This window comes from Lampetra planeri, chromosome 3 (assembly GCF_965212315.1).
Source record: "Lampetra planeri chromosome 3, kcLamPlan1.2.h2, whole genome shotgun sequence".
In the NCBI taxonomy this organism is placed as follows: domain Eukaryota; kingdom Metazoa; phylum Chordata; class Hyperoartia; order Petromyzontiformes; family Petromyzontidae; genus Lampetra; species Lampetra planeri.
Window position 1 is genome coordinate 26,719,432 of NC_136109.1, and position 27,793 is coordinate 26,747,224.

At 47.9% G+C, this 27,793-nt stretch overlaps 1 protein-coding gene across 4 annotated transcripts; it reads right to left on the reverse strand.

The window, feature by feature from the left end:
- Positions 1 to 293: 293 nt before the first annotated feature.
- On the reverse strand, positions 294 to 27,524 carry LOC144717168 (membrane progestin receptor gamma-B-like). Of its 4 annotated transcripts, none has more exons than XM_078592503.1 (9): positions 27,113 to 27,524; positions 10,827 to 11,051; positions 9,815 to 9,942; positions 8,350 to 8,555; positions 7,426 to 7,552; positions 5,596 to 5,640; positions 5,258 to 5,354; positions 2,047 to 2,191; positions 294 to 1,445 (listed from the first exon to the last, which is right to left on the reverse strand). In XM_078592503.1, exons 2-9 carry the CDS (start codon positions 10,875 to 10,877, stop codon positions 1,168 to 1,170), a joined length of 1,077 nt encoding a protein of 358 aa, XP_078448629.1. In that variant the 5' UTR covers positions 10,878 to 11,051; positions 27,113 to 27,524; the 3' UTR covers positions 294 to 1,167. The 4 variants fall into 4 exon arrangements, with proteins under 4 accessions (XP_078448629.1, XP_078448631.1, XP_078448627.1 ...); XM_078592505.1 differs by lacking the exon at positions 27,113 to 27,524 and adding an exon at positions 21,023 to 21,253; XM_078592501.1 differs by lacking the exon at positions 27,113 to 27,524 and adding an exon at positions 21,019 to 21,253.
- Positions 27,525 to 27,793: the final 269 nt, after the last annotated feature.

Genomic DNA, 27,793 nt, shown 5'->3' on the forward strand with positions numbered 1-27,793 from the left:
AATCGTACCCGCTATACTGCAAAAATGTATATTTTATTTCCATACTCAATTCTCAACTGCAAAGTGACCCGTCGCCCGGGTGTCTAAAGATATTCCTCAAGCGAAGGAATGTCAAAAGTATAACCCTTGGGTTATACTGAATATTTTTTTTATAGTCCACACGTGGCTATAAGTGTTGCTTTGTATTAGTGCAGGGACATAAGACAGTTGTGCTTTTGTGCCCGTACCAACAACGACTTTCGTCCGGCCCATAGTGGGCACAGTCGTGCTGCTGTACGACTCGCAAGCCCCCCCCAACCCCCCCCCCCCCCCCCCCCCCTGGTCAATATGCAAGCAGCGTTCTTGAGAAAATAAAAGTTTTGCCCATCGACAGAGTTGACCGCGATGGCCTACAACAGCTGAAATAATACAACGATAAGGTTCATATTCTTAGGTTTTTTCGGTAAAGTCACGTAGGTAAAAAAAATGTAAATTAATAAAAGTAAAATAAAATAAAAATCACGACGTTTCGGAGGCAACACAAGCCTCCGTCTTCAGGTGGAACCGTCACAGCACGATAGCTGTATCAAGTCAAGAACCGTCACAGCACGATAGCTGTATCAAGTCACTTGATACAGCTATCGTGCTGTGACAGTTCCTACGTGACTTTACCGAAAAAACCTAAGAATATGAATCCTTGCAGTCACGAAAGCTTCAAATCTAGAAACGATAAGGTTGGCCAAAAGGTGGCTCAGGTCACAGCGCTGAGTCCTGGCTTTGAATCCGGGCAGCAAACAGATCAACAATGACCGGCCAAAAATAAAACGCACGCATCATGTCGAGTTTGGATCTGCACAGAATTTGGAGAAACTCCAGCCTTAGGAATTCAAAGATATCGGCGGGAACCGTTGTACCACGAATATCTCTTTGCAACATGGGTCAGAAAGTGTTGCCCTTTACTGTCTGAACCTATAGGTCATTCGAGAAAGTAGTTGTGATATCCGTATCTGCAGGCCGTCCTCTTAACAATATGGGCATGGTTGCACTGCTACTCTGCGAGCGTTCCGAATCGATTCTCATGATGCTGATAACACAGTTGGGTTAAAAGGAGTGAAAACAGACACAAAAACACATTTTCATCACCACCCGTCGCTCGAACAAATCCGTCGTGGGGAAAACCTTTAACAGCTACTCAGCGTGACTCTTCGGCAGGTTGATCGCCCCGTTGGCCTGAACGGGGTTCGGCTGCTGCTGCTTGCTGTAGAGTCCGACGGCAAAAAACGTAATGACCAACAGGTTGAGGGCAATGGCCAGACAGAAGGCGCCACCCGTCTCGAGCAACGAAGGAGCTGCCACAGAGGCCGTGCTCAGCCAGTCGGCACGCGAGTGCAGGTCCAGAAGCACCGCCTTTATCTGGAAGTGCGTGCCCACGATTGCAGACACGTGGAACAGCTGGTGGCTGTGGCCTGCAGACGCACGTCGTAGGGATTTTGAAAGTCAGCGGTCGATGGCGAATATTATTGGCGACGATTAAAAAAAAAAATAACATGGAAGAATTGGCCGTTGTTTGGTACGAGACTCACACAGCTACGCGCCGCAGTCGTGGAGATGTCGTAAGAGAGCCACAAAAGGAGTTGGCTCGCGATGGCATTTCTGGATTTTTGCCCCCACCTTCGTTTAAGTGATGTAGCTTTACCGAAAGAATTAAAGAGTATGGATTCCTGCTGTCACGAAAGCTCAAATCAAGATTGCTCCGATCCAGAATGGATGATTTCACCCATCCCTCACTCATATTGCCATTCAATTTCTTTAATGATGCAAGGTTAAGATTACATTTTTTTAAACCCCAATTTATTAGTTTTTTTACATTATGGTGGATATAGCGCCTCTAGTGGCTGCATCGGTATCACAAACTCATTGGCTGACAACTGGAGTGGGGGGGAAAAAAAGCGTGTTCGCTTGTACATGCCCTCGCGCCGATATTGCAATTGATATTTAAAACAGTTCCGTGGATGTTTGATGTATTTTTACTGATGACAACGATACGCAAGGTTAACGGTTCCTTACCGACGTAGTCAAAGAAGCCAGGCGCCAGGCGCTCCGGCAGGTGTGTGGCAAAGAGGAAGCCGGTGAGAAAGGCAAATAATGTGTGCAGACGGTGAGTTGGCACGGCTTCGTTGTCCGTGCATCCCTCTCCGGAGCACAGAAATATCTGCGAATGGCACCGTCGCACACAGAGGAGTCAACGCGTGAATTGAGGACGTTGTCTTGGGGAAAAAAAAAAAGTTGATAACTCACATATATGGATGGGGTTCCCAATTTTCAGATGAATTGGAAAATTCTATTAAACTGGCTTTGCATTTGAATTATGGATCATTCGGATTTTTTAAAAATGTATTATTTGGATCGATCCAAGAATGTGAATGTCACCAGAAGCGTTGTCACTTGCATAACGTTGTCACTTGCATAAGGTCACCCGGTGCCATGTGATGTCAATTTTGTTGCACGATGGCAATTAAATTAGTACCTCGTGTAAATGGTCCCAAAAGTGTCTTTGAAAAGCAAAAATCTAAAAATGTTCAATCAGAAACGAATCCGTAACCTAATCCGTAACCTTTTGGCGTCATCTGGTCCAACACCATGTGAGACTAGGCTCTAAGGAAAGCTGTCTTGGGTGTGGACCAATCAACTTCAAGGACAGTGCATACATCATCAGAGTTGTGTTTTTTGTTTGCATTCCGACCGCAGGTATTGTAGTCAATGCAAACATGACTCCTTGTAAAAAAAAGGTGTCAGTTTTGTTTGCCAGATAAAAGTGTAAAAAACCAATTATCATATTTTACTACTGGCAAAGGAGGTTCCAATGGTGACATTCGGTGTCTTAAGATAAACAATGTGAGCGCCACGGAACACTTTACAATGCACTTAACAAATCACCGTCATCCACTTAATCTGCCTGCTCTCAACATCTAGAGTCAACGTGCATTTAGAGTATTTGGCTGCTATACATTTCCACATGATAAGCCACTTCGTTGACCAAACATTTGTGATAGCCACGTCACCACTTCTGAAAAAGAGCGATATAGCTCAGTGGGCCTTACCTGGTAAAATAAAAAAAAAAGTTTTGTTTTAAAGCCTCGTTTGTAGCCAAATGTGTTAATCGGAGGTGCGGGTTACCCCAGGAAACCCCCCCACCCCCCGCATGTTTCAGCAGAGGTTTTCTCCTGGACAACAGTGGCTTTGGTCATTCGCCTACGGTGCAAGGAGAGCTGCATGTTTATCTACCGGCGACAAGCCGGAGAAATTATTTGTGCGACGGTAAATTTTCCGCCCTTCGTCAATCCTCTGCACGGTAAAGCCCCTCCCCATGTCTTATCAGTCATTAGATGGTGCTTGATCATACTTCGCCACAATTGTGGAGGAGCGGGTTGTGCGGTGCCCTGCCCAGGAACAGGATTCAGATCTCACCTTGCCACTGACATTAACCGAAGAACTCAAAACTAACCGCTGCGCCAATGTTCAATCCTCATTCAGTGTGTGTGTGCGTGTACGAGGTTGGTTTGTCCGGCAGAAACAACACACTACCTCCTCATTGGTGCCGGACGGTAACGCTGTGATGAGCAGTGCTGTGGGGGGTAGGGCCCAATTAGATTGGCCATTCCCCTCATGGCTCTGGACGGGTGCGAGGGGCTGGCAACCCCTCCACCTTCAATTGATTACCACAAAACCACGTATAAAGTATCTAATTAAGCTTGTGCCGGAGGCCCCGTGCTTTTGGAGTCCCTGACCCTCTGCTCACGATCATTAAGGACCTTCATGATGGTGCGCGGGCCCGGGTAAAACTACGTGGCCGAGAGTCGGAGCCAGTCCCTGTTCACCTTGGAGTGCGACAGGGATGTCGTCTGGCTCCCACATTACTTAACATCTTTTTTGACCACGCAGTTCCTGAAGCCTTCGATGGCTGTACCAGAGGAATTTCCATCTGGTACAGATACAATGGGAGGCTAATCGATGCCCGGGTGCGGTCAAGGGATGTCTCCCTATTGGTCAACCACGTTATGTATGCTGATGATCTGGTAATTGTTGCTCACTCAGAGGAGGAGTTGGAGGCACTGCTGCTGAACCTGGAGCTTGCTACTAAGAGGTGGGGCCTTACCATCAGCCCCATCAAAATTACGCACCTGCCTGGATATTTTGTACCATCTGACACTCCACCCCCACAACTCCCAATTGGTGATGGGGCAGTTGTGGAGAGAGTGGAGAGTTTCCTATACCTGGGCAGTGTGCTCATGACCGGTTCCGGTTTGACAGCAGAGGTCTCACTTCGCATCAGTCGAGCGGTATTATATATTTATCGGTTGCGTAACGCTGTGTGGAAGCTACCTGGTCTGCCGCTCCACACGAAGCCTCAGGTCTTGTCGGCCACGGTCATTCCCTCCCTTCTCTACGCTTGCAAAAATTGGACCACCCTAATGTAACATCTTCGCCGGTTAGAAACATTTAGGCTGGCCTGCCTACGATCCATCCTGGGTTTAACCAGGCTGGATTGTGTGAGGAGCTCACAAATCCCTGAAAGATCTGGACAAAGTCCCATCGGTGAGCTCCTCCGGCAGGCAAGGCTGCGTTGGTTGGGTCATGTAGCCCGCATTCCTAAACGGCTTTTGTTCGGCCGGATAAAGTGGGCTGAACGGGCGCGGCACGGGCTAGAGAAGAGATGGAGTGATGTGGTACAGGAGGATGTGGAGCTGAGTGGACTTGCCGATGACTGGTACCAGCGGTGTTAAGATCGTTCTCTGAGGAGGAAGCTCGTGAAGGACGCTACTGGGCAGTTGGAGGCAGTCGCCCTCCAACAACAACGGAGGGCAGAGGAGCGACGCTCACAACAACGAGCTGAGCACCGGGTGGCTAAAGCACAACAAGTTGGCACAGTAGGGGGCACAGGTGGTGCATCAGCCAGTCATCTCAGTCAGTCGACCCGTGGCACCTGGGTCTGTCCTGTGACCTCCTGCCAGCGGGCGTTCGACACTTCACGTGGCCTCAAGGTGCACATAGCCTGGCACAAGCGTCGTGGTGATATCACCGCCACTTAGTGGCGAATGGCGGTTGTTGTTGTTGAAGGTTGGTTATGTGCTTGGCTGACACGAGCGTGCTTGAGAATCCAGTTGTACAAATGCATGAAATTATACCGTGTTACATAATGCACATTAATGAGCGCTTAAAATACATTGCGTCGTTTTTAAATGGAAGGTGTGGGGCGAATGAATAGTGGATGACGCACCCTGTAGAAGAGGGGAATGTTGTCAAACAGGTAGGGGAAGGCAAACGCCACTACCCTGAGCACCTTAGCCATGCGCGGCCGCTTCAACTCCAGGGAACTGCAAAAAAACAACACGCGACACGCGAGGTTGTTGACGATGCAGTTCTACTTTGTCGTTCCCGTAAAATCGACAGGCGCGACGAAACGCGAGCCACAGCAGCGACCGTTGAATGTGCAGGAAAACATTTCTCGTTGACTCAAATGTAAAGGTCCGCACGATGTAAGCACAGTGTTGCATAGCGATGCGCTCAGATTATAATTAATGCACGAAACAAGGGTGGGCATGCAGGCGGGCTCACCTTTCAAGTGTGAAACGATTGTAATGGATGAACGGCAACCCAAGCCTGACGGGTAAATGACGAAGACAAAAATCAGCGAAACATCGGAGAGAAATTAAAATTCACATTTGAAAAAAAATACATAATTTTTAAACACATTTATGAATCGTCTGAACCAGCTTTGCAGTTACGAAACACAACGGAAGTCAGCGACCTGGAAAATAATTCTACACTCGGAACAGCACATCCATTGGTATCGCTGTCGAGGCAGCCTGCAGTCTTACCAGCCACCCAGAAAACATTCAGGCGAGAAGTTGTGCACTCACAACATCTAAAAGTCGGCTTTTTGTAATGGCAAAACGGGATCAACACTTGCCCAGGGGGCCACGTGGTTTTGCGAACACGGCCACACGCACGCTGATAATACATTTTACATTTAAACATGCTCAGTCAACATGACATCGGCAATATCAGCAGGTGTGTCGTGGAGAGGCGAGCAATATGAAGAGACACTTTTGTTCCATAATCGGAACCTTTATTTATCCTAGAGAAATCCGATGATCTTTGAAGCTCTTTTTCAGATATGTCCAGTTGGGGCAGGTCAGAAAGTTACAACAACAAATAAAAAAAATAGGAGTGCAAAGTCCAGGAAAGGAAATCACGAAAAAGAAAACACGTAAAATAGATTAAATATATCAGTTCAAATTGCATAAGTACACCAATTGCCAAGCTTTGGCAAGGCAGCAAAAGAACAGTCCCAGACCACGCCAAAGTTAAACACACAGTCGCTCAATACAAATCACACATTAAAATTGAACTCTCGATACACGGGCTAAAGATAAAAATTACAAAATCACATTTGCAAAATGCAGTTGGTAACCAGTTTCTTCCTGTGGGTGTCAAGAGACCGTAGTGAAAGTTCACCGGCTTCCCCCCCCCCCCGCCCCCCGACATTTGTCCGCAACGAGTTTAACGACGAAACGCGTTCGGCATCTCGCGCGAAGCCTTCGACACGCACAGCGGTGATACCATCCCCCCGCCGCCGCCTCGGCCGTGGCAACGTGTGGGCGATCCGCAACGCACCGCAACGTTCCAAGGGACAACAAGCGACTTCGCCGACCCCTTGAAAAGAACGTAAACGTTTGTCACACCTGCTGAAAAAGAACCCCCCCCCCTCCCAAAAAAAAATCGAGGAAAATTCATCTCCTTGCTAATAATGAACATGTCCCAAGTGAACTTTACTAAACGATTTTTTTTATTTTACCAGGTTAAGGCCCACTGAGCAATATAGTTCTGTTTTCAGAAGCGACTTGGGCATCACAAACGATAGCTCAACAAAGCGGCTTATCGCGGGGAAATTTATAGCAGCCTAATACTCTAAACGCGTGACGTTGATTCTACATGTGGAGGGGGAAACCGGAGGACCCGGAGAAAATTCCACACAACCACGGGGAGAGAGATGTGCAAACTCCGAACATACAAGCATCAGGGTCGTGATCGCACCCACGACCTCCCGTACGCCAGGCGAGGTAGTAAACATCTCGCCACCGGCGATGCGCGTGGAGTACGCGTGCACTTGAGGGGTGCAAAATTACCGAACGGGTCACGGAAGTCCACCCCGTCCGGCCAAGCCAACAACTCCCAAAGCAGTCACTCTGGAACAGCTGATCACGGATCGACTGTCGCAGAAGCGCTTTGCGACGCAAGAACGCAGGGCAGATCGGAACCCGAGCCATGGGAGAGAGGGTGGGTGGGTGGCTCGCGGTCACAACCAACCACGCAAATATTTTTCATTTGCGTGGTCGGGTGAAATTAACTCTCGACGCGGCACAGAGCGGACGGCTGCGTTACCTGCTGTAGCACGCCATGCTGGTGCAGAGCACGGCGTTGAACAGCGCGATTGGAACGAAGCACCGGTGGAAAGTGCCGCCCAGCCACTTGTCGGGGATGACGTAAGCGTTGTAGACCATGGCGGAGCCTGCGGGGGGGGGGGGGGTCATGGAGTAGAGGTCAGACGAGCGGAGATGAACTTTTACTTGTCAACATAATTCTGGTGTCTATAGCTGGCTCTAGTCGCCCGCCGGTGAGGTGTGCACAAATGTCGCTCGTGTGGCTCCAGTTCCGTGATAATTTAAACGTTGATAAGGTGGAGGATTCGCCTTGATTGGGTGCTTAAATGCAACAGCATCTCAAAGCACCTCACGGAAACATAAAACCATGAAAATACAAACATCCGGGCAAAAAAAGGCTGAAATTATTACCAGGGAAAAAGCTACGTAAAAAATTGAATGTAGGATATGCAAATGAAATGAAAGTGACTCTTATTGTTTGCGAATCGAACGAAAGCAACGCACACATTATGCATCTTGCCAGGGCGTGCGTGTGGTCGGGTGGCTCAACGGTGGAGCGAGTGGCCCTGCAATCTCGAAGTCTGCGAGTTCACATCCTGGTTGGGGGTTGACTCGGCCCATCATCCCTCTTGGGGGTGGGTTTCATAAATTGAGTACCACTTTGTGGGGGAAGTCAACAGTAGTCAGTTATCCTATGGATAAACTCGCCACCGCCATAGGAACGGGGAGTTATCCACCACTGGGCTCAGGACTGGAAATCTATTCAATTTCTGATGTATGTATATTGAACTTCTTCCTTACCGTACGTAGCCAACCGTGCTTTATGGGAGGTGCGTGTCAAAATCGGACTTCAACATTGCGTGCGACGCTCTGAACAACGGTGCCGTGGCCCCCCGCCCCCCCCCCACCCCCCACCCACTCCTACCGAAGCTGTAGAGGCTCAGCGCCGCGTAGTCGAAGAAGAAGCAGATGTGACGCGCGCGCTGCGACATGGTGCTGAAGGTGTGCGCGCAGGTCGACGCGATCGGGTAGACGCAGCAGCTCAGCATGAAGACGGCGAGCGGCCAGTGGTACGGCCTGCCCAGCAGGTCCCCCTCGCCCCACAGCACCAGCAGCCACCACGCGAAGTACCTGCCGCAAACGCAACGAACCGGAACGGAAACGGAGGGTCTCTGAACGCAGTTGGGGCGACGAGTGGCACGGATACGCCGGTTGCGTTTGGGTCCGCGACAGCGCTGCACGGAGTTGGCGGTTCACTACCGGCGAGTTCTGCGAATGTTCATACCGATGCGCGTAAAATATCATCACGATTAGCATCACGATCGATCCGACTTTCATTGCTCCATCTCATCGGTGGGTTTTCCGCTCTCCTCGGACGCATTCCATCCCTCGGCCCACGCCACTCCCATCGATCCTGACCATCGGTCATCCCTTCCAGCGACGTGTCCAGCCGAAGCCCACCAAATTTCTTAACAGGTTGAATAGACATCGTGTGAATATAAAATATATGATGTAAAATCTCAAAATCGCAGTCACTTACCCCTCTTTGCCAATGAACACAGTGGCAAGGAGCTAGCTGCAAAGACTTCCAAGGACACAAAGATACAGCACACCCCACTAGGCGTGCAATCGCCGCAGCGAGCTATCACCACAGGCAGGGGAAAGCGTACGTTCAAAATGTCTTCTCAAAAAGTGACACGAGTGTGCAGCCATTGTGGAACGGTGTGCGTCTTCAGCCCAAATCCAAAGGATCCCACGTTTCCACCGTTACGAAAAGTAAGTGGACTTTGGCGGAGTTACTGTCGCTGAAGACAAAAAACGAAATCGGCTGGTTTGCAGGAGCTGGACGGAATGCTGCCTTACAAGATCGGGGAGAGATAGCTGTGGCTTGGGGAGACCCTCATCCAGCGGTTAACAGATCTCGATTGATAAGGATTCTCAAGGGAGAAGTTTCAGTTTAACACGGCGCTCCGACTCAAGCGCCACCATGAACAGTTTCAGCAGCGTTTACATAACGATCGTTGGCCACGACTACCTGGTCATAAACTATCCTCAATTGATCAGGAGAGCAATAAAATCAAATATAAAACAATATGCAAAATAGTCTACGGAGCCGTGACACGTTTTACTTTGGTACAAAACTAAAATAGAACGTGTCAGTCAATTGGCTGTGCCGGGCGGCGGCGAGTTTAACGACACATTGAAATTACGCGATTAAACTATTTTTTTTTTTAAAGAGAACATGTGACACTAGTCATTCTCTAATTGCCTCCTCTTCCCAACAACCTAACATTTGTATTCAAAGATCAAAAAAGACAAAAAGCAAGCGAGCTTTAAAAAAAAAATCAACGTGCAGGACACAGAACCACAAACCGACGAGAGCACGTTACCATGTTGGGAGAAAATGCGTCCAAATGTTGATCGTCTCGTTCGTGAACTGGAATATGCTGCAGATGCACTCCCTTGCCGAGCTCCTTGGGTTCCGGTAACCAGCGAGGATGCCGTCCTCGTGGAAATCCTCGGGGAGGGACACATTTCAAAAGCAACGTTTCAAAGGGGCAGCTAAGCAGTTTTTTTTTTTAAATCGATCAATATTCATTTCTAAGGAACGCGATTCGCAATGCCTAAAGTTCTGGTACGCAACAATAAAATCGGAGAAAAAAAAAGTACGACGCATTTAAGATATTATCAGCAGAGCACTTTTGATTAAAATTCTAAAACACGTTATCGTTTGTAGGCAAGCACGCTCGGACAAACTCATGAACGATAAACAACTATAAATTGTAATCATTTGCGACACTATGATGCTAATGATGATAAGGATAACTTGAAATCCGAATTTTAGAATGTGTTTAGACTTCAAGGGGAATCCGAAGAGCTATGAAGCTCTTTTTTCACAGGTGCCCAGTAGAAGCGGGTCAGCAAGTTACAACAACAACAACAAACAAACAAACACGATAGGAGTGCAAAATAAATGTAAACAAAGAAGACATTAATTATACGAGTCAGATTCATCAAGCTTGGGCAAGGCGGCAAAAACAACAACAACAACAACAAAACAGTCCCAGACCACACCAAGATAACGCCACACAGGAGTAGATCCTCGGTAAGATGGCACATTGAACACAATGAACTATCGATACACGGCGAAAGGAAATATCGATTCCAAGTGCCGAAATGAGAGCCGCAGCACATCCAGAAAGGGGGTTAATCATTGCGGGCGGGCTGAACGCGTCAGCGTACAAAGTTCCCTCTCCGCCACTCTGCAGCAGCCGCAGCGAGCCGGGGCTCGGTGGGTGGTGTGGATGTGTGGTGTGGGGTGGTGTGGTGTGGTGTATAGGTGCGGTGGTGTGGTTCTTCTGTGGTCGAGGTTCCTGCGGGGATTTTGTTTTGCCAGCTCACCTGGGGCACCTGGTGCACGCCGAGTAGGGGAGGGACACCCATCATGTTCATCGCGATGCGTTGCTCTTCGCCTCGTCAAGCTCCTCGGGGCCACTTGTACATCTCCGGGGACGCGGGGCCCCCACGCCGCGCACGTGTGTGCCGGAAGGGGACGTCCGCGACCGGTTTTGTAACTTCGCCAAAGCGACGGAGGCCGAACCAGTTCTGGGTCGGGCAACACCCAACCTGTGCATCACAAGAAATTATCACGCTTGGCTTTTTTTTTGTCTCTCTCTCGTCTCGTCTCTTGTCGTCACGCGGCGCAAGTTTGAGCTCGACGGAAGGATTCCGCACCCGCCGATAAGATTCAGAAATAGCTGCTGCCAGTTGTTGCCGGACACCGGTTTGTTCTTTATTTCTGTTCAACAGGGTTTCCATATTTCTCCAGGTCACTCAAATACATATATTGCACGCATATTTCAAGTCCATAATAAGGGTTTTTGGGGTTAGATCGCGTAAATGTTAATGTGTCGTAACACTCCACCACCCGACACAGCCAGTAAGGTTTGTCACGTAAACAAAACGCGACAATGAGTTTACTACTTCAGCCCACCGGTGTGTTGGAGAGTAAATCCACAACATTGAAATGGCGCGTTGTGTTTACGTGACAAACCTTACTGGCTCTGTCGGATTCGTGAAGGGTTACGACACATTTATATATAAATAACCCAAAAACCTTTATTATGAATAATATTGGTCGCGAAAGCCTACGTGTTTAACATATATAGTCCATATATCCCTGTACCCACATACCCGACCGGACCCAGAGTCGTTTACAGACTTCCCACGCATTCCACAGTATATAGATCAACAAATGTCGCCCCCCACCCCCCATATGTAGCCTTAGTGACAGCTTGTTGGGGCCGAGTGCTTGTTGGTGAGCACCTATCACGGCTGCCACAGCGTACGGGAGACTCACGTGGCGAGCATCACAAACAACCCCCCCCCCCCCAGTTTCCCCAGTCGCCGATGTTTACACACCACAAGCGAAGTCGACGGTTCAGGTATCACCCACCAAAGATTTTAGCCGCAGCCGAGAATCAAAACTCGCCTCGCCGTAGTTAAAAAGGGGAATTAAATAACCACAGTGCCACTGCTCTGTGCGTCGTATAAAGTAATTGATGATCAATTTCATTTGCGGCCCCCGTGTGAGGACACCGCAAGATGAATGAGTCATGGAGGGTTGTTTGACCATACTTCACCACGCTGGTCAGTGCGTGGTTGGTGAAGTCGGAGGAGAGTGCCCAGAACCGGTTCAGTTATCACTCACCACCGATTTTAACCACAACCGGGAATGAAACTCAGGTCACCTGGTTCAAAGTGTGTGTGTGTGTGTGTAGATAACCCTAACCCGTATATTTCCTTTAACAGACTGCTGGGCCAAGTGTTGTCGCGAGCAGCACTTATGAAGGTCGGCACAGCACACGAGATGGGGGGGGGGCAAGCTTCACGCCCAACCACATTTGTCTCCCCAGTGCCTATGTTTACACACGGAGCCGACACCACACACGCGCGCGCGCGCACAAATAAATGGAAAATAACAAAACTGCACGGCATGAAATCAAGCCAAGCAAAGCCACGTCCTTCAACTGTTCAACTGCAAACGATCACTCACCTGGAGGGCGCACTTTAAAATTAGCTTCAATAAAAATTCAGGTCACAAACAACGCGTGCCTCCCCCTATTTCACGGCAGGCGCTGTGTTGTACGCAGAGAAAATGAGCGCACGTTGGTTAAGGGCTAAATCCTTGAACCGCCAACGCCAAAATGGGCAAAGCGACCGCCGTTGTAGTCACCACAGGCATCCGCCAACGTCCCGCCCCTGCCCCATTTATTTTGCAACGACCAAGGTCACGCGTCCCAAGGCCCAATAAACACACCGGAGTAACCTTGTCGACCAAAGTATGCGGCGCTTTGCTGCTGCCATTGGGCGAGAACCTCACGGTGACAGCACCAGGCGTGGGTGGAGAGCGTCCGCATTGAATTGCCCCACGGTCAAAATTGCTCCACGATAAAGACCGTGAGCTCAACCGACAGGCCGATGACGTCGACCTGTTACACTGAAGATCCAAATCAAAGCTGGGGCCCCCATAAATCGATGTCAATTAATCGACTAAAAATCTGAATTTGACCTCGTGTGTTTTGTGCTCGATTACCTTCGGGATTTTGTTGTTTTTAAAAAAATTGGAGGCCGCCCATGTGTCCTGCACCCCCCCCCAACAACGCGGCATGCCCGGCACGACAGCACAAACAACGTCGATGAGGTCACCAAGCCCCGCCCACCACCTCTCGTTCAGCGGCACACGTAGTAACCAAATAAAATAATTTTGTCCCACCCCACATTTTTTCACGTCATCAGATTAGTTGAATGAATTCAACTGAAAATCCGTAGAGGAATCAATTACTTAAGCAATCGGATGGTCCAGCTCTCGTCCAATTATAGACAGTTGGGTGTGTTTAATGCCTTTTGAGAACAATAATTCTAACTCCAATTCTAACCACAGCGATTTGGAAAACAAGTTAACCCAATCCTGTTGCACAGTGAAACATAATCGACTTAACTCCCGTGGGTCAAGTAACAGAGGAGGTTTAAACGTTAACTCATCGGTAAATATTAAAAGCCCCCAAAAAAACACATGCACACGTCTAAACTTGGCAATGTGAGCGCGGAAAAACTCAACCGATAATAGCAAACGACAAAAAAAACAATACGTACAATTCGCGTCGTACGACAAACACAATCTAAAAAAATAAAACAACCCTCGAACCTATTGCGGGAGATTTATAGAGTGAATCAACAGATAAGCGATTCACTTTTTGTTCCATTTCGTAACAAAACCCAAAATGTCACTGCCGCCGCCACCACCACCACCACCTCACTCACCCCCCAAATATTTCATGGAAATATTTTCGATATAAAAAAAAACAAGTCACTGCCATCATTCGTGAGTCACCTACCCACCCGGGGCAACGAGTGCACTGCACATATAGTCTCGGTAACGAATTTCCAACTCGGGAGGGTAAGGAATGCGCCCGGACTTGTCTCCCTCCGCACTGCATTGCGTTTGACAATGCCATTCGCAGTCACGGCTGGTTTCTGGAGACGCCCTTCGTTCGCCCACCCCAGGCAACTGCGCGAGCAGCAATGTTTGCCAGCTGTTCTCCCTCGAACATGCGAGGGACTTTATTTAAGAAAGGGGTAGCGAGCCAAGTCTTTTCGCAACGTCAAGAAGTGTCAAAGCGGCGGGTGTAAATATACCTTATCGCTCTATCGCTCTTGGGCGGTGGGTGGCGTGGGTGGAAACATCAATTGCCGCCCGCTTACCACATGCTGGCACCTATAGGGGGGTGGGGGGAGGAGGTCCCATCACTCCTGACCACCATCACTCCTAATAATAAGAATTAGCAAATAATAAAAAATGGTAAATGAGGAGCGTTGCAATTCTCCATTGTTTCACCTGCCAGGTTGCACGGAAGTCGAACTGTCAACCTCGTAGTTGCAAGTCCATTGCGGCAACGTTGAACCCGTAGCAGCATCTCCATAATAACAATAATGGATGGCAATCGTTTAACCAGGAGAGACGGACTCCTGGAGAGTGTCACGATTGTGATGTTCGGTCAATAATATTCATGAGCGTTTGGCAAATGGAAGGAAACCGCGGCACAAGAAGAAACCCCGCGTACGAATACGCGGGGGTTAAACACTCAAATACCACGCACCAAATCTCCGAACCAGTTGACAGCCCAAGACAGCCTCCCACCCACGTGTTGACCCGGCTCAACCCTGCAGTGCATCATGGTCCTTTCAGTGCAGGTGAATGTGCATGTCGTTTATTTAGATAGGCAAGCATCAGTTGGTGTCAAGTCGATGAAACAGGAGAGTTCTGCTACGGATGATTATTAATCAAATCGAGTGTTTCCGAGTATATTATGGAATTTCATACGCAGTCGCAAATCTGGAGTGCACGGAAAACACGCCGATGTGTAACATACCTACACGGAGATAGCAATCAGAGTCTGTACAGAGATGGTCCCGGGGTGGTGTAGATGTCGGAGTAGTGAGCTGGCACCCTTGTGATCATAGGATCAAGTCCAGGCAGCTGCCCTCGCCATTAAGCTAGGTTCTCAGACGTAGCCAGGTGATCACCTCAATCCGGCCACCAATGACCGCACAAAAAAAATCCATCGTTATTAGATTTCTTTCCGCCGTTAATTTGGCAAACTTCCATCTGAGAATAGATCGTTCGTCTCCTGACGGCAGAAGGCCCAACCAATGGACACAAAGTGTTGTGGAGTACGACCAAAAATAAGTAAATATAAACTCTGTATGCCAGAAACCCGCTTGCTGTACTGCGACATTTAAAATCACGCTTGGCTCGTCTCACACGGCGAGTGAAACATCCAGAGACAAAATGGCACAAAGGAATAAGTTTACCAATTTAGGACGGCCTGCATCGTAAACGCATTTGTATTCATGCCCTGCCTAATTCACTTGCCTTCGTGACGTAGTGCAGTGTGAGACCACTGGCTGCTTCAATCATTCGCTGTGAGCATTCTCCCATTGGCTCACCCACCAACCTCAAAACACAAACATCACTGATCAAGTCCCCACCACACACAATAAGAATGGGTTTCGGATCAATGTGACGCTGCGGATATTGTTTCCCAGTGCTCCCAGACGTGGCCAAGACAACCAAGAGAGACACCCTTTTCTGAATCTCGAGTGTTTTTCTTTTATAATTCACTAGTCACGGTGGCTAGGAGATGTTAACTACCTCGCCTCGTATACAGGAGATCGTGGGTTCGATCCCGACCCTGATGCCTGCTGGATATTTGGAGTTTGCATGTTCTCCCCGTGGTCACGTAGATTTTTCTCCAGGTCCTCCGGTATTTCCCTCCACAATTAGAATCAACACGTGTTTAGAGTATCTGGCTGTTATACATTTTCACGTCATAAGCCACTTCATTGGGCTATCATTTGTGGCCAGGTCGCTTCTGAATAAAGAGCTATACAGCTCAGCGGGCCTTACCTGGTAGAATAAAATAACTAATTTAGTTTGCCAAGATTGTTTTTCTTTGTAAGCTGAACCTTGTGTGAAAAGGTGAATTTTGCTCACATTGCCAAGTCACTCAGAAGTCTGTATCCTGTGCTTTGCGTCGTCACCGAGACCCATGGGGGTTTGGCTGCCCGTGATCAAACTGGATTTTCAAGTGTGTCGAGTTGATGGTGCCGGCTCGCTCACGACGCCGTGCCTCCACAAAAATCCACAACATCATATTTGGCTGTGCAATTTATTCACGAAAAATGTGGATAAAGTCCAATTCGGAGGATTAAACAACAGCAGAAAACATTCTGTCTGCTATCATGCGACAAATCTCATAGTCGAGTGAATGGGAAAATGCATCGCCTGCCCCCCTACCGAGTCAAGGATAAATAAAACATACGGGGGGGGGGGGGTCACCACTGCTCCACAACATTTGTGAATATATTCTCATGATCATATGATGTAGATACGACAATGTAATCTTTTTTGGGGGGGGGGAGGAATCTTTGAAATAATTAATAATTGTTTTCAGCTGCATCATGATGAACCCTAGCAGTACTCACGAAAAAGGGCGCTATATTAATCCGAAATAGTTCAAGTTCATTTATTAGGTATAGCCAGTGGCGGCTCCTGCAAAATCTCTCAGGGGGGGCAAATGTCTGGATGATTGATAAGGTCCACCCATGCAATGAATAAATTAACAGCTTAAGCATGTAAAGGCAACTTCACTTCTTTAATATTAATGAAAAATAAAGTGACTCTTACAATACATCTTGTTTGTTAATATACTCACTATTAAAACAAACCACTCAAGTTTATTTTATTAAAGATTCCACTAGGTGGCGATAAATTATATTGTTGGATGAAACGTGCTTACGTATGATGACGTTAGCACGTATGATGACGTAAGCACGTTAGTGCATGCCCTCCCGGAAGCCATAGAGAATGCATTGCAGCGCCCCCGTTCGAAAAAAAACATCTTTGAATGTAAGTCTATGGGGCCACTCTGGGCGATTCTCAGCCGGAGTGAAATCGCCCAAAAAGAGGCGGTACTCCACAGAACGTGACATGACGCTGATTGGACTATATCCAGAGGCACAGTGACGGCTAGCGTGACTCTGTGGTTGAATGACATTGGTGGTGCGTCGCCCAATCGCCCTAATGAAGAAACCGCCCCTGGGTATAGCCCTGTGAGCCATTTGGCTCTTGAATCGGGTGCAACCGCAACAAACAAAAAACATGAACAAGAAAACATCTTAAAGTGACTATGTGACTAAGTGCAAACAGAAAATCCAGGGAAAAAACCAGCAAAAATCCCAGTGGGATGCAAGTTAACAACAACCACAAGACAACTTAGATTATAAGGCCATCAGTCTAACTCCGTACTACAACAAACAAACATGGCCAAACCCAAAAAAATAGAATAGCATATCCACACAGCTGCTGTAAACTTAGCACACACAACGGTGTGAACTGCCGTATATTCCACAACAATTAAATTGCAAGTTTATTAGGCGTTTGCAATTGTGGCATTTAATTTCTTCCTATGCATCACAACGATTTATGCTCGGTATACAGTCAAGTTTCAGAGTAGAAAACATCGCGTCGATTCATCAACACTGATTCTGAAGCTCACGGGTACATGCGTCGAATCATGTGCGTTAAGAATCAAACGTTTGTCGATGCAAGTCGTATGTACAGGGTGGTCCAGATGTTGTGACCCCCCCCCCCACCCATTTAAATTCAATAAAACTCACTGTACAGTATTTGAAAGTAATGTTTATTTAAAACAGAAATCAATATGCAAGTAAGAATATTTTCGGGGTCAATTAATTGGGGGGGGGGGGGGGGTCACAAGACATCTGGACCACGCTGTAGCACATTTGCGGTGTTGCATTGTAGTCCGTGCGACTCTTGCAGCCTGCTGGAGGTGCTACCATTCACAGCAATGTAGAACAAAAGATCGAATTCTTTTTTTTTCGTTACATCCACGAGTGATATTTAATATACGAGTGAGCATATCAATGACGCTCGCTGCCTTCGCTGCACAGAGCATTTCCATGCGAATGTAAAGCAAAAGGTGCATTTTTCGTTTCACAGAGCAAACAAGCGGCGTGTGTTAAAGGTTGCGTATGAACGTGTTGTGTTTTAAAATGAGGGTGTTGCTGCAATTCAAAGTAAACCTTCCAGGGCCGGCCCGAGGCATAAGCGAACTAAGCGGCTGCTTGGGGCCCCCTGGCCACCAGGGGGCCCCCGAATCGTTTTTTTTTTTACAATTAAATAACTTAAACAAGTGATATAAATGAATTAATGAATGAATGAATAAATGATTCAAGACAAGAAAATTCTGTCGACAACTGCTGCTTTGTCACGGCTCACGGATGTCACGGCTCATTGACAATTCGCGTGGGCGCGGGCGCGGGCGCGGGCAGGTGCGCGCAATTGTACGTCACGATAATTGTCCAATCTAATCCTTAACAGGCTTGAGGAATTGAACATCCCTTTTCAGGATTGTCGGGGGCAGTCCTATGACAATGGGGCTAATATGAAGGGAAAAAACAAAGGTGTGCAGGCTAGGCTATTAGTTAAGAATCCAAGAGCTTTTTATGTGCCTTGCAGTTCTCATACACTAAATCTGACCGTTTCAGATGCGGCTAAAGCATCAACGGATGCTTCTTGTTTTTTTGGAAATGTGGAGAAGCTGTACAATTTGTTCGCTGGGTCCACTCAAAGGTGGGCCATCTTACGGAAGTTTGTTGACATCACCCTCAAGTCCTGGAGTGAGACACGCTGGGAAAGCCGGATAAAAAGTATTGAAGCTTTGCGCTACCAGTCAGAGAAGGTGAGGGAAGCCCTGCTAGAACTGAGAAGTAAAGCGACTGACCCTGTAGTGGCTGTTGAAGCCAACTCCCTTGCGGAAGAGATAGGTTCATTTAGGTTTCAGATTTGTTGTGTTGTCTGGTGTGACATTTTGTCTAAAATTAACATCACGAGCAAGCTTCTACAGTCAACCAACATGCAGCTTGATGTAGCGGTTAACCTTGTAAAAAAGAACAAAGGCGAACTTATCAGTTACCGAAAAACAGGCTTCTGTGATGCACAGACATCTGCTAAAGAAATTTGTGAGCGGATGAACACAGAAGCAGTGCTGAAAGAGAAGCGATTGCGTTCTACAAAAAGGCACTTTGCCTATGAGGCTGCAGATGAGCCGATAGTGGACGCTATGAAGAGGCTGGAAGTGTCATTTTTTAATGCTGTAGTGGACCGTAGTATTCTGTCATTGGAGGATAGATTTAAGTCTCTAAGTGAGGTTAAAGAGAACTTTGGAGTGCTGCTCAATTTTAGGGAGCTAGATCAAAAGGTCCGGAGGGAACAATGTGAGCTTCTTGGGGAAAAACTCTCTTGTGGAGAGGAGGCTGATATTGATGGTAGCGCACTGGCAGTAGAGATAGAGAGTCTTCCTGAACTTCCCCAAACTATGATGACTGCCTTTGAGCTTCTCACATACCTCTCACAAAATGAGATGTGTGAGCTTTACCCAAATCTTTGATGTCATTAGTGACTTTGCCTCCAGAAAAGCTAGGAAGGAACGATTTTGAGGTCATTGTTGTACAGTTGACATTGTTGAACCCTTGCTGTTCTTATGTTTGCTTTCATTATTTAAGTATCTTTTTTTTTGTAACATTCTATTTTTGATTAGATTAATGTTTGTCTATTTTGGTTTTATTTAAAAGATTGCACATTTAATGCACATTTGCAAATAATTTATTTAATATGTTTTTTGTGACCGTTTGTATTCAGAAGTTTTAATAAAAGAGTGAAGTATTTTAAGTGTTGTTTTTATTTTTTATTAATACATAACCTCACTGTATTCGTTTATAATATTCGCTATAACATTATAGTGTGACATTTGTGTCAATAATCTTCTAGCACAGATGAGTCTGCGTGGTGGGAGGGGGGCCCCCAAATCAAATTCTGCTTAGGGCCCCCAAGAGGCTCGGGCCGGCACTGAAACCTTCGTGTAAACGTCTCGAGGCAGGAGCATCATCAGCACTTGTAACTATGCTATAGCTGTGATCGCCAGACGCACGCACCACGCCCTGCTGGGTGAGGTGCATTCCCTTCCCACTCAGCCCACTTAGGCCACTAATTCCACTGACCCCACTCGATTAACTCAGCCCACCACCTTCACTCAGCCCACCACCTCGGCTCAACCCACTCACTCCACCCAACCCAACCCAGCACCCTCCACTCACTCCACCCTAGCCAGCACCCTCCACTCACTCCACCAACCCACCACCCTCCACTCACTCCACCAACCCACCACCCTCCACTCACTCCACCCTACCCACTCCCCCCACTCACTCCACCCTACCCACTCCCCCCTACCCAGCACCCCCTACTCACTCCACCAACCCAGCACCCCCCACTCACTCCACCAACCCACCACCCTCCACTCACTCCACCCTACCCACTCCCCCCACTCACTCCACCCTACCCACTCCCCCCTACCCAGCACCCCCCACTCACTCCACCAACCCACTCCCCCCACTCCCCCCCCACTCACTCCACCAATCCATCACCCTCCACTCACTCCACCCAACCCATCACCCCCACTCACTCCACCCAACCCACTCCCCTTGACAAACAAAAAAACCTCCACCCGATCCGATTCATCCACTCGACCGACAAATTCCACCAACTGCACCCCCAATTCACACGCTCCAGAGCTCGCCTACGACCACGTGGCCCCCCGAACGTAGCCGATCATCGTCACATCTCGAGTCTGGAGGAGCTGGTGGTCACGGTACTTGAACGGCACTCGATTCTTGCACCCGTCCAATTGCTAGAATCTAACAACTCCGTCGTACGTGGTGGGGTTTTCTCCGGGTCACTCCCAGACGAAGGCCGACAAAACCACATTGCAGGTACACGCGGAATTCGCCACCGTTTAGGGTCGCGAGCCGGAATTGAACTCGGGTGGCTGGGTCGGTAGCCGCAGCACGCGACTAACCCGCGGCACCACCGGCTCAACGCAAGTGATACGACAACAACACAAGCGGTGCCACACACGCGCGCACGTGCTCCGCTCACAGGCGCGTTACTCACCTACCGCGTTCTCTCTGTTGACTCCCACCCACACACGAGCAGCGCGCTCGCACGCAACGTGCTTCCTCGCGCCGGCTTCTAGAAGACGAAAGCAAAATGCGAACTCTGGAACGCGGCCCCCTGGAGCCCGCGTGCTGCGTAAAGCTGCCACCGCTGCCTCTGCGTAGCGTGGCTTTAAGGGGGCCGCCTCATCTCCATGTCACGCCCCTGGCCTCTTCCTTCCTTCAGCACGGTTACACTCCAGCGCGCACACAACGTGAGCCGGACAAATGTCCGCGGTCCACGCGCGCGTCTCGTCTGCCTCCTGCCACTTTAAAGGAACGAGACCGTTTTACACAGGAACCAATCGAAACCCCGTCGTCACTTCGGGGAGTGGATCATTTCAACCGCATTGATTGAGTGCGAGCAATTGCCAGACCTCTTTGGACGTGCAGTGGCTCTGATCCGATATGCTTTGCTTTAATCTTCAAACTAAAAACTATTTTTTAAATTGTATTTTACCAGCTAAGGCCCCCTGAATGAATTCTGATTAACTACCATCCTTCCAGACAGGAACCCAGCCTGCCTTTACGATATGTGTCGTGGTTCTACAGATAGTACACGCTATAGTATTACTCTTCAAACCAATGAAGTGTATGTATGAGAATAAGTTTGATTATTATTGTTGATTAATAATAATTGAAAGCTTTGTATGTTATTCAATAGCTATTCGTAGGTAACTTTTCATATATCCATTTAAAAAAAAAACAGTACTGTGAATCAGGAAACATTTTTTACATTTTACATAATCGTGTTTTTTTTCTTTTGGCTAATCGCACGATGAAGCTAGTTGTAATAATCAGCGAAACGTCGTACTCGGATTGTAAATGTTGTGGGTTTACTCTCCAACACACCGGTGTGTTGAAGTAGCAACTAATTGACACGTTTTGTTTACGTGACAAACCTTACTCATTTGCTGTGCCGGGTTGTTGGCGGCTTTAACGACACAGCATTTATATTTACGCGATCTAACCCATATATTTGTATACTCTTTGGTTCTTTCGGTAAAGTCACGTAGGTAGAAAAATAAGATTAAATAAAAAATAATACATCACGATCTTTCGACCGCAACACAAGCGGTCGTCCTCAGGCGGAAAAAATAATCCAGCAGTGGAACTGCTGAACCAGCGAGAGAGCTGCTACAACAAGAGGTTATATATGTGGCGATGGGCAAGCAAGCGGGGTCTGAGCTGGAAAGGAATTCCATCCCCGGACGCTAGCATGTCAGTTGTTGTTAATGGGGAAGATTATTGAGAGAGATTAGGGAAAGAGAGATTAGGGAGAGAGATTAGGGAGAGAGATTAGCATTAAATGAGCTTCCGTCGCTGCACAAGAGCACCGTCCCCGCATATGCGCACAACAGCAGTGTTAGTGGGAGATTAGCACGATGTTGATGGGAGAGATTAGGCAGAACACAAGTTGCGGCGCTGCCAACTGCGCTGTGAGAGGCAAGCGCGTCCACGCAAGAGAACCACCGCAACGGTGATCGCGCCAGTGAGACACACAGCCCATCACACAGCCAGAACCATCGATACATCGAGGCTAAGGGAGCAAAGGTGGCCATGTTAGTGAGACCCTTGGTGGTAGCCCGAAGGTTTGCAGAGTACCGTAGTCTCGAAAAAAACAATATCGTGCGAGCTCACTGCGTTATAACAATGATCAGCCACGGCAGAGGTATTGGTTCTGCCGTGTTTCAAACCTGCTTTGTGTTCGCGAACACATGGATTCCTATCTAAAGCCTGACTCCCACCACCATCCAGCCCAGAAGAACTCCCTCATCAAAACACTACACCATAGCATCACCACCAACTCAGCAACAGCATCACCACCAAATGAATGTGATCCTTCGCTCGGATCAATGACATTCGTACAGGACGAGGAAACCGCATTATTACTGATAATAATAATAGTACAGGACGGAAAACCATTGGTTTCCAACAACACAAGCACTCGGCCTTTATGCATTATGCAATTTAAAAAAAATATCACCAGTTCCTCGTGCTGTTCTGGCTTTTAGGTCAGCACCAACATTTAATTTGACCAAATGTGACGAGTTATTAAAACTGTTTGTCTTTTGTTATTATCGGTGACCACATCGTAAACACCCGTAAAAAAAACACACGGTTTCCGGTTTGCTACACACAGTACGATGACAATCAACACCCAATTGCTGTATGCAACTACAGTCCGCGTGTTTGTCTCCGTTTCACATGTTACATGCTATGCGGTGTAAACAAACTCATGGTCAGCAGACTTTGCTTGCAATGCGAAGTCTGCCAGCACGGCTTCCTGATTTTTGGAACCGGGATATTCGATACAAAAAAAATCTGGTCAAACGGTTACCGGTTTAACAACCCTTATTCCCGACACCACCTTCAACCTCTAACCGCCGTGTCGGGTTCGCTGCCGATACCCGTTCCGTGTTTTGAAGTTACCACCTCCGAGTTTTACTTTCCGCCCCTGTGGACCGGCGGTGGCGTGGGCGGTTCACACCTGCTTACACAGTAGCAGCAGTTAGAAGTTGTCCTAAAAAGGTTTTTTTTTTGAGCAAATAAAAAAAACACTCAAAAAATGGCTTGTAAAAAATTGTGCTGGTCGCGGGTCAAATCACTTTTGTATATTTCATCCGGCATGTCGAGTCTCCAAAACAAATTTCATTAGATAAAACAGCACTTACAAGTTAGCACGAGGAAATGAATTTGGACATGCAGTTGAATGGCCATGAACCCTTTTCTCTAACTGTGATCTTCCTTATTATACATCTGGGTCCCTAACGCTAACCATGTCACTAACACTATCCTTACTTATAAATCATGACTCTTATAATCCGTAACAATTTTTGGGATCTCATTACTGTCCTATGCATTTTTTCTGGAATAAGTGCCGTTGTATTGAGTAAAAAAACCCACGTTGGAAAATATATTAAGCGCATCGAAAATAATGCCTCATTGAAACATATTTCAAGACCAGGAAGGTGGAGAATACTGTCATTTTATATCCCTAATAAACATTTTATCCTCTTCACAATTATAAACGCTACTAATAAAACCATGACAACCAACCCTGTAACCATATTCACGGCAAACGTACATCCGCATGACGCCAACCCTCAACAGTCCCCGATGTCACTGCGGTATTACAATCTCGCAGGATTTTTCTTTCGAACAGAATGAGATTTGACATATATTGAAGTCTGCTTTGAAAACCCATCTCTTTAAAGTGTCCTTCTCTATTTAGTTTGGTCGGTTGCCCTGGTTCTGTTTTTGTTTCCTAGAATGGAACACCCATTATAAATGTAAATTATTATTATTTTTGACCATCACGGATAATCCACAGCGGTTAATATATTCGCCAGAACGCCGGTCAATACACGATTCGCCAGTTTCTACATTTTTACTTCAAGGTCATTTTATTGTTTTACACGAACGAGCATCCCGGTTTAGGAAGTGCACAAGGTAGGTCCGTGGTGCGTGAGCACATCACAAACAGCAACAAAGACAAACGAGCATCAATAACAGCACAGTACGAGGACGAGGCAATTAAGGAATATTGCCAAACCAACGTCGCACTGGTTGGTCTTTAAACTCAAGCTGATAACAGGGCAGACACCCTATCTCTCTCTCTCTTACGGTCTTCTACGCTCTCAATCTCTTGGGCTTTCACTTTCGATGTGTGGGCGCGCACAAACATACAGTATACACGTGTTTTTTTTACATCAATCAGCCACACGGCCTTCATTTGAGTGCATCATTTCAGCAGCATTGGGTCCTCCTGTTTTGTTTCGCCAGTTTAGAAACACTGAGACACACGCATTTAGATTATTTAAATCATTTTGCTGCTATTAACGGTGCTAATCGGAGGTGCGGGGGGGAAGGACAAAGTAGTTCTAAAGAAACGAGTTTTTAATAAAGATTTAATCTCGATACACTCAACAAAATGCTCTCTCTGTGCGGGCCTGGCTTCTCTCAGTGACTTTAAAAAAAATTCCCTTACTTGCTTCTCAACTGGTTCAAGTCAATCCTGTTTTGATCACGGCAACACCCCCCTCACCCCCCCCCTTATTAAATGCTCCCTATTATGTAATCAATGCCCATTCAGCGCCTCCACCACTCACCGGCCCTTCTGTTCGCGACATATGGAGACGTGCCGGATATTTTAGTCAAGCGCATCTTGGTGAACGCCAAGCCAAAGGGTGAAATCAAATAAAATCCCCGCCGTGGCCACACGAGAGAGCATTGTAAAGCGGGTGTCTGCTCGACACGCTCACATTTGATTTTCACTTTTGCCCTTTTTTGGGTGATGTTTCCCTCATCAGAAACGCCTTTGTTGTGCCCAATGCGTTTCTCAACCTCGTTTCATTTACTTCACTGGATATTCATTCGGGAGTGCCACCGGACAGGAGGTGGCACGTGACTCGGAACCGCACCTCCGATGATGCGCCGTTGGCTACTACGTACGTACGTACGGTGCGAAGGAGGTTCAAAGTGTATCGTGGATGTTGTGTGCCGGGAGTGTCAATAAATTCCGCGTCGCTGACCCCGTTTCAAATGAAGCCGAGCGCACGCACGCGCGGCGCTACACGTCCGGTATTGCAGTGTGTCGTCAATCGATAGAGATTGCAATTAACTTTCCAATATCCATCCACACACGTCACAGAGGGCTCGTGAAATAGCGCCGAGACTGCATTATCTAACGAGATAGATTTCTGGCACGCGCGACTGAGGGACACTTTGGACAACAACAATAATCACGCGAGCAGACGATGCACGCCTCTTTCTCGGATCTGTTCCGTGCACTAAAGAACACATTTTCGTCTTCACACAATCACACACCCATCAGCCACGCGGCCTTACTGAGAGCGCATACATTGCAGCAGTAGTCGTTAAACACAAGCCAACTCTGGTAGCTGCTTTCAAAAAACGCAGTTTCTGATCAGCGGTGTCAGGCTTGCTTGAACCGATCAATGCTGGTGACCTGCCAAGATGTCTAAGAGGCAAGATGCCTGTGGTGCCTAATAGGTCCCAGTTCACTCCAAAACTAGATCGGGCATAAATCGTTCGCGTAAATTGGGAGAATGTAAATGACCAAATAAATAAGCGGACTACACGTACAGTACATGCCTTGACGCCAGTGAATTATGTTACTTGGCATTCTGACTTGATCAGTGAAACTTTGGTGATTCATGCGGCAGATCGGAGAAATGTCGCAACTTTTAAACCACGGCACTGCAGCGTGGCCGTTGCATACCCCGTGGAAAAAATTGAGAACCAATGGTCGTGCACCATAATAGAGCAATGAAAACTAAAGTGTAGTGGACACACGTAGCTGGATGAATAGGTGTGATACAGACACCTGGAAAAGGAATACACAGATATACAGACTAAGACGGACAGTATTTATGTACGTTTAATTTATTTCGCACCGTACGTAGCCAACCGTGCAAATGTAAAATGCGGGGTAAGTGCAATACAACTAAACACACAAAGCAATTCGAAAATAAATCAGTTTTGAATCTAGATTTAAAGCTCTGGTTGAAGAGCGTTCCAGACGGCCGCAGAAGTGCATCTGAAAGCGCAATTCAATGCAGTGACTGTATTTGTTCAATGGCGAGCAAACCCACTGTGAGAATGGCAAGAGTATTGTTAACGTTACCGTTTTATTTCAACGTTGTTATAACAAAAGCCAACATCACGGTGAGTGGAGTTATTTTTTTTTGTTAAACACAGTTGCTGAGCACATGTCCAAAGCTTTCAAACGGCTGGCAACAAACAGCCCCGTCACGGTTGCGATAGACAAGGGTGAACACGTTTCTTAAATTTGAGCAAGGTTATAAGATCTTGGGGAAAGAGACGGTGGAGAGACAATTTCAATGATGGCTTTATCATCAGAGGTTACGACGACTCACCGCTGAACTCTCTTGCAAACGAGCTCTTCCATCTCCATAGATTTCCCTTGCAAGATATTTTAAGAGTTTTGTATATTATATTACAAAAAATATTAGACGCGACTAACAATGACACAGGTGAGAAGAGGGTAACCACTTTGTGATCTGTACCTTGACTGCGGTGAAGACACCTCGAGCCTCTCGTGTAAGGGGGCAGAGCGCGATGGAAAAACGCGTCCGATGGCACTGTGCGCATCGGAGGGCACCCACGCGTCAGCCGACGACCCCTCCCCCAGCCGTGGCAACTTCCAAGAGAGGTGCGCGCAATTAGAACGCGCTGCGAGCTCGGCGCACCCCTCGAGAGCGGCCGTCGACGACCGCCGTTCGCGCTTTGTTTTTGAGCGGGCGACTGCTGCTGCTGCCGCTGCCGCATCGGACAAAGAGGCCTGCAGCGTGCGTGTCACGTGAGCAAGCGAGCAACACCTCGACGCGAGATGCGCGAGAGGGAGAGGGGCCGTGTCTGCGGCGACTCGCGGGAGCTCATTTTCCAAACCTCGGCCCTCGTGATGAGCGGGGAGGTCCCTGGTTTCAGCCCTTTCAGCCCCAGGAGACCCCCCTCCCCCCCAACCTCCACCTCCCCCCCCCCCAAACCTCCACCTCCCCCCCCCAACCTCCACCTCCCCCCCCCCAACCTCCACCTCTCCCAACCTCCACCTCCCCCCCCAACCTCCACCTCCCCCCCCCAACCTCCACCTACCCCCCCCACCTCCACCTCCCCCCCCCCCACCTCCACCTCCCCCCCCCCAACCTCCACCTCCCCCCCCCCAACCTCCACCTCCCCCCCCCCTCCAC

Excerpts from the sequence above, each read along its gene's own strand:
- LOC144717168 (XM_078592503.1), bottom strand. The coding sequence starts at position 10,877 with ATGAACATGATGGGTGTCCCTCCCCTACTCGGCGTGCACCAGGTGCCC. Across the intron at positions 8,556-9,814 it reads ACGCATTTTCTCCCAACATG|GTACTTCGCGTGGTGGCTGC; the intron begins GTAACGTGCTCT and ends CGTTTGCGGCAG. Across the intron at positions 5,355-5,595 it reads AATCGTTTCACACTTGAAAG|TTCCCTGGAGTTGAAGCGGC; the intron begins GTGAGCCCGCCT and ends GTTTTTTTGCAG.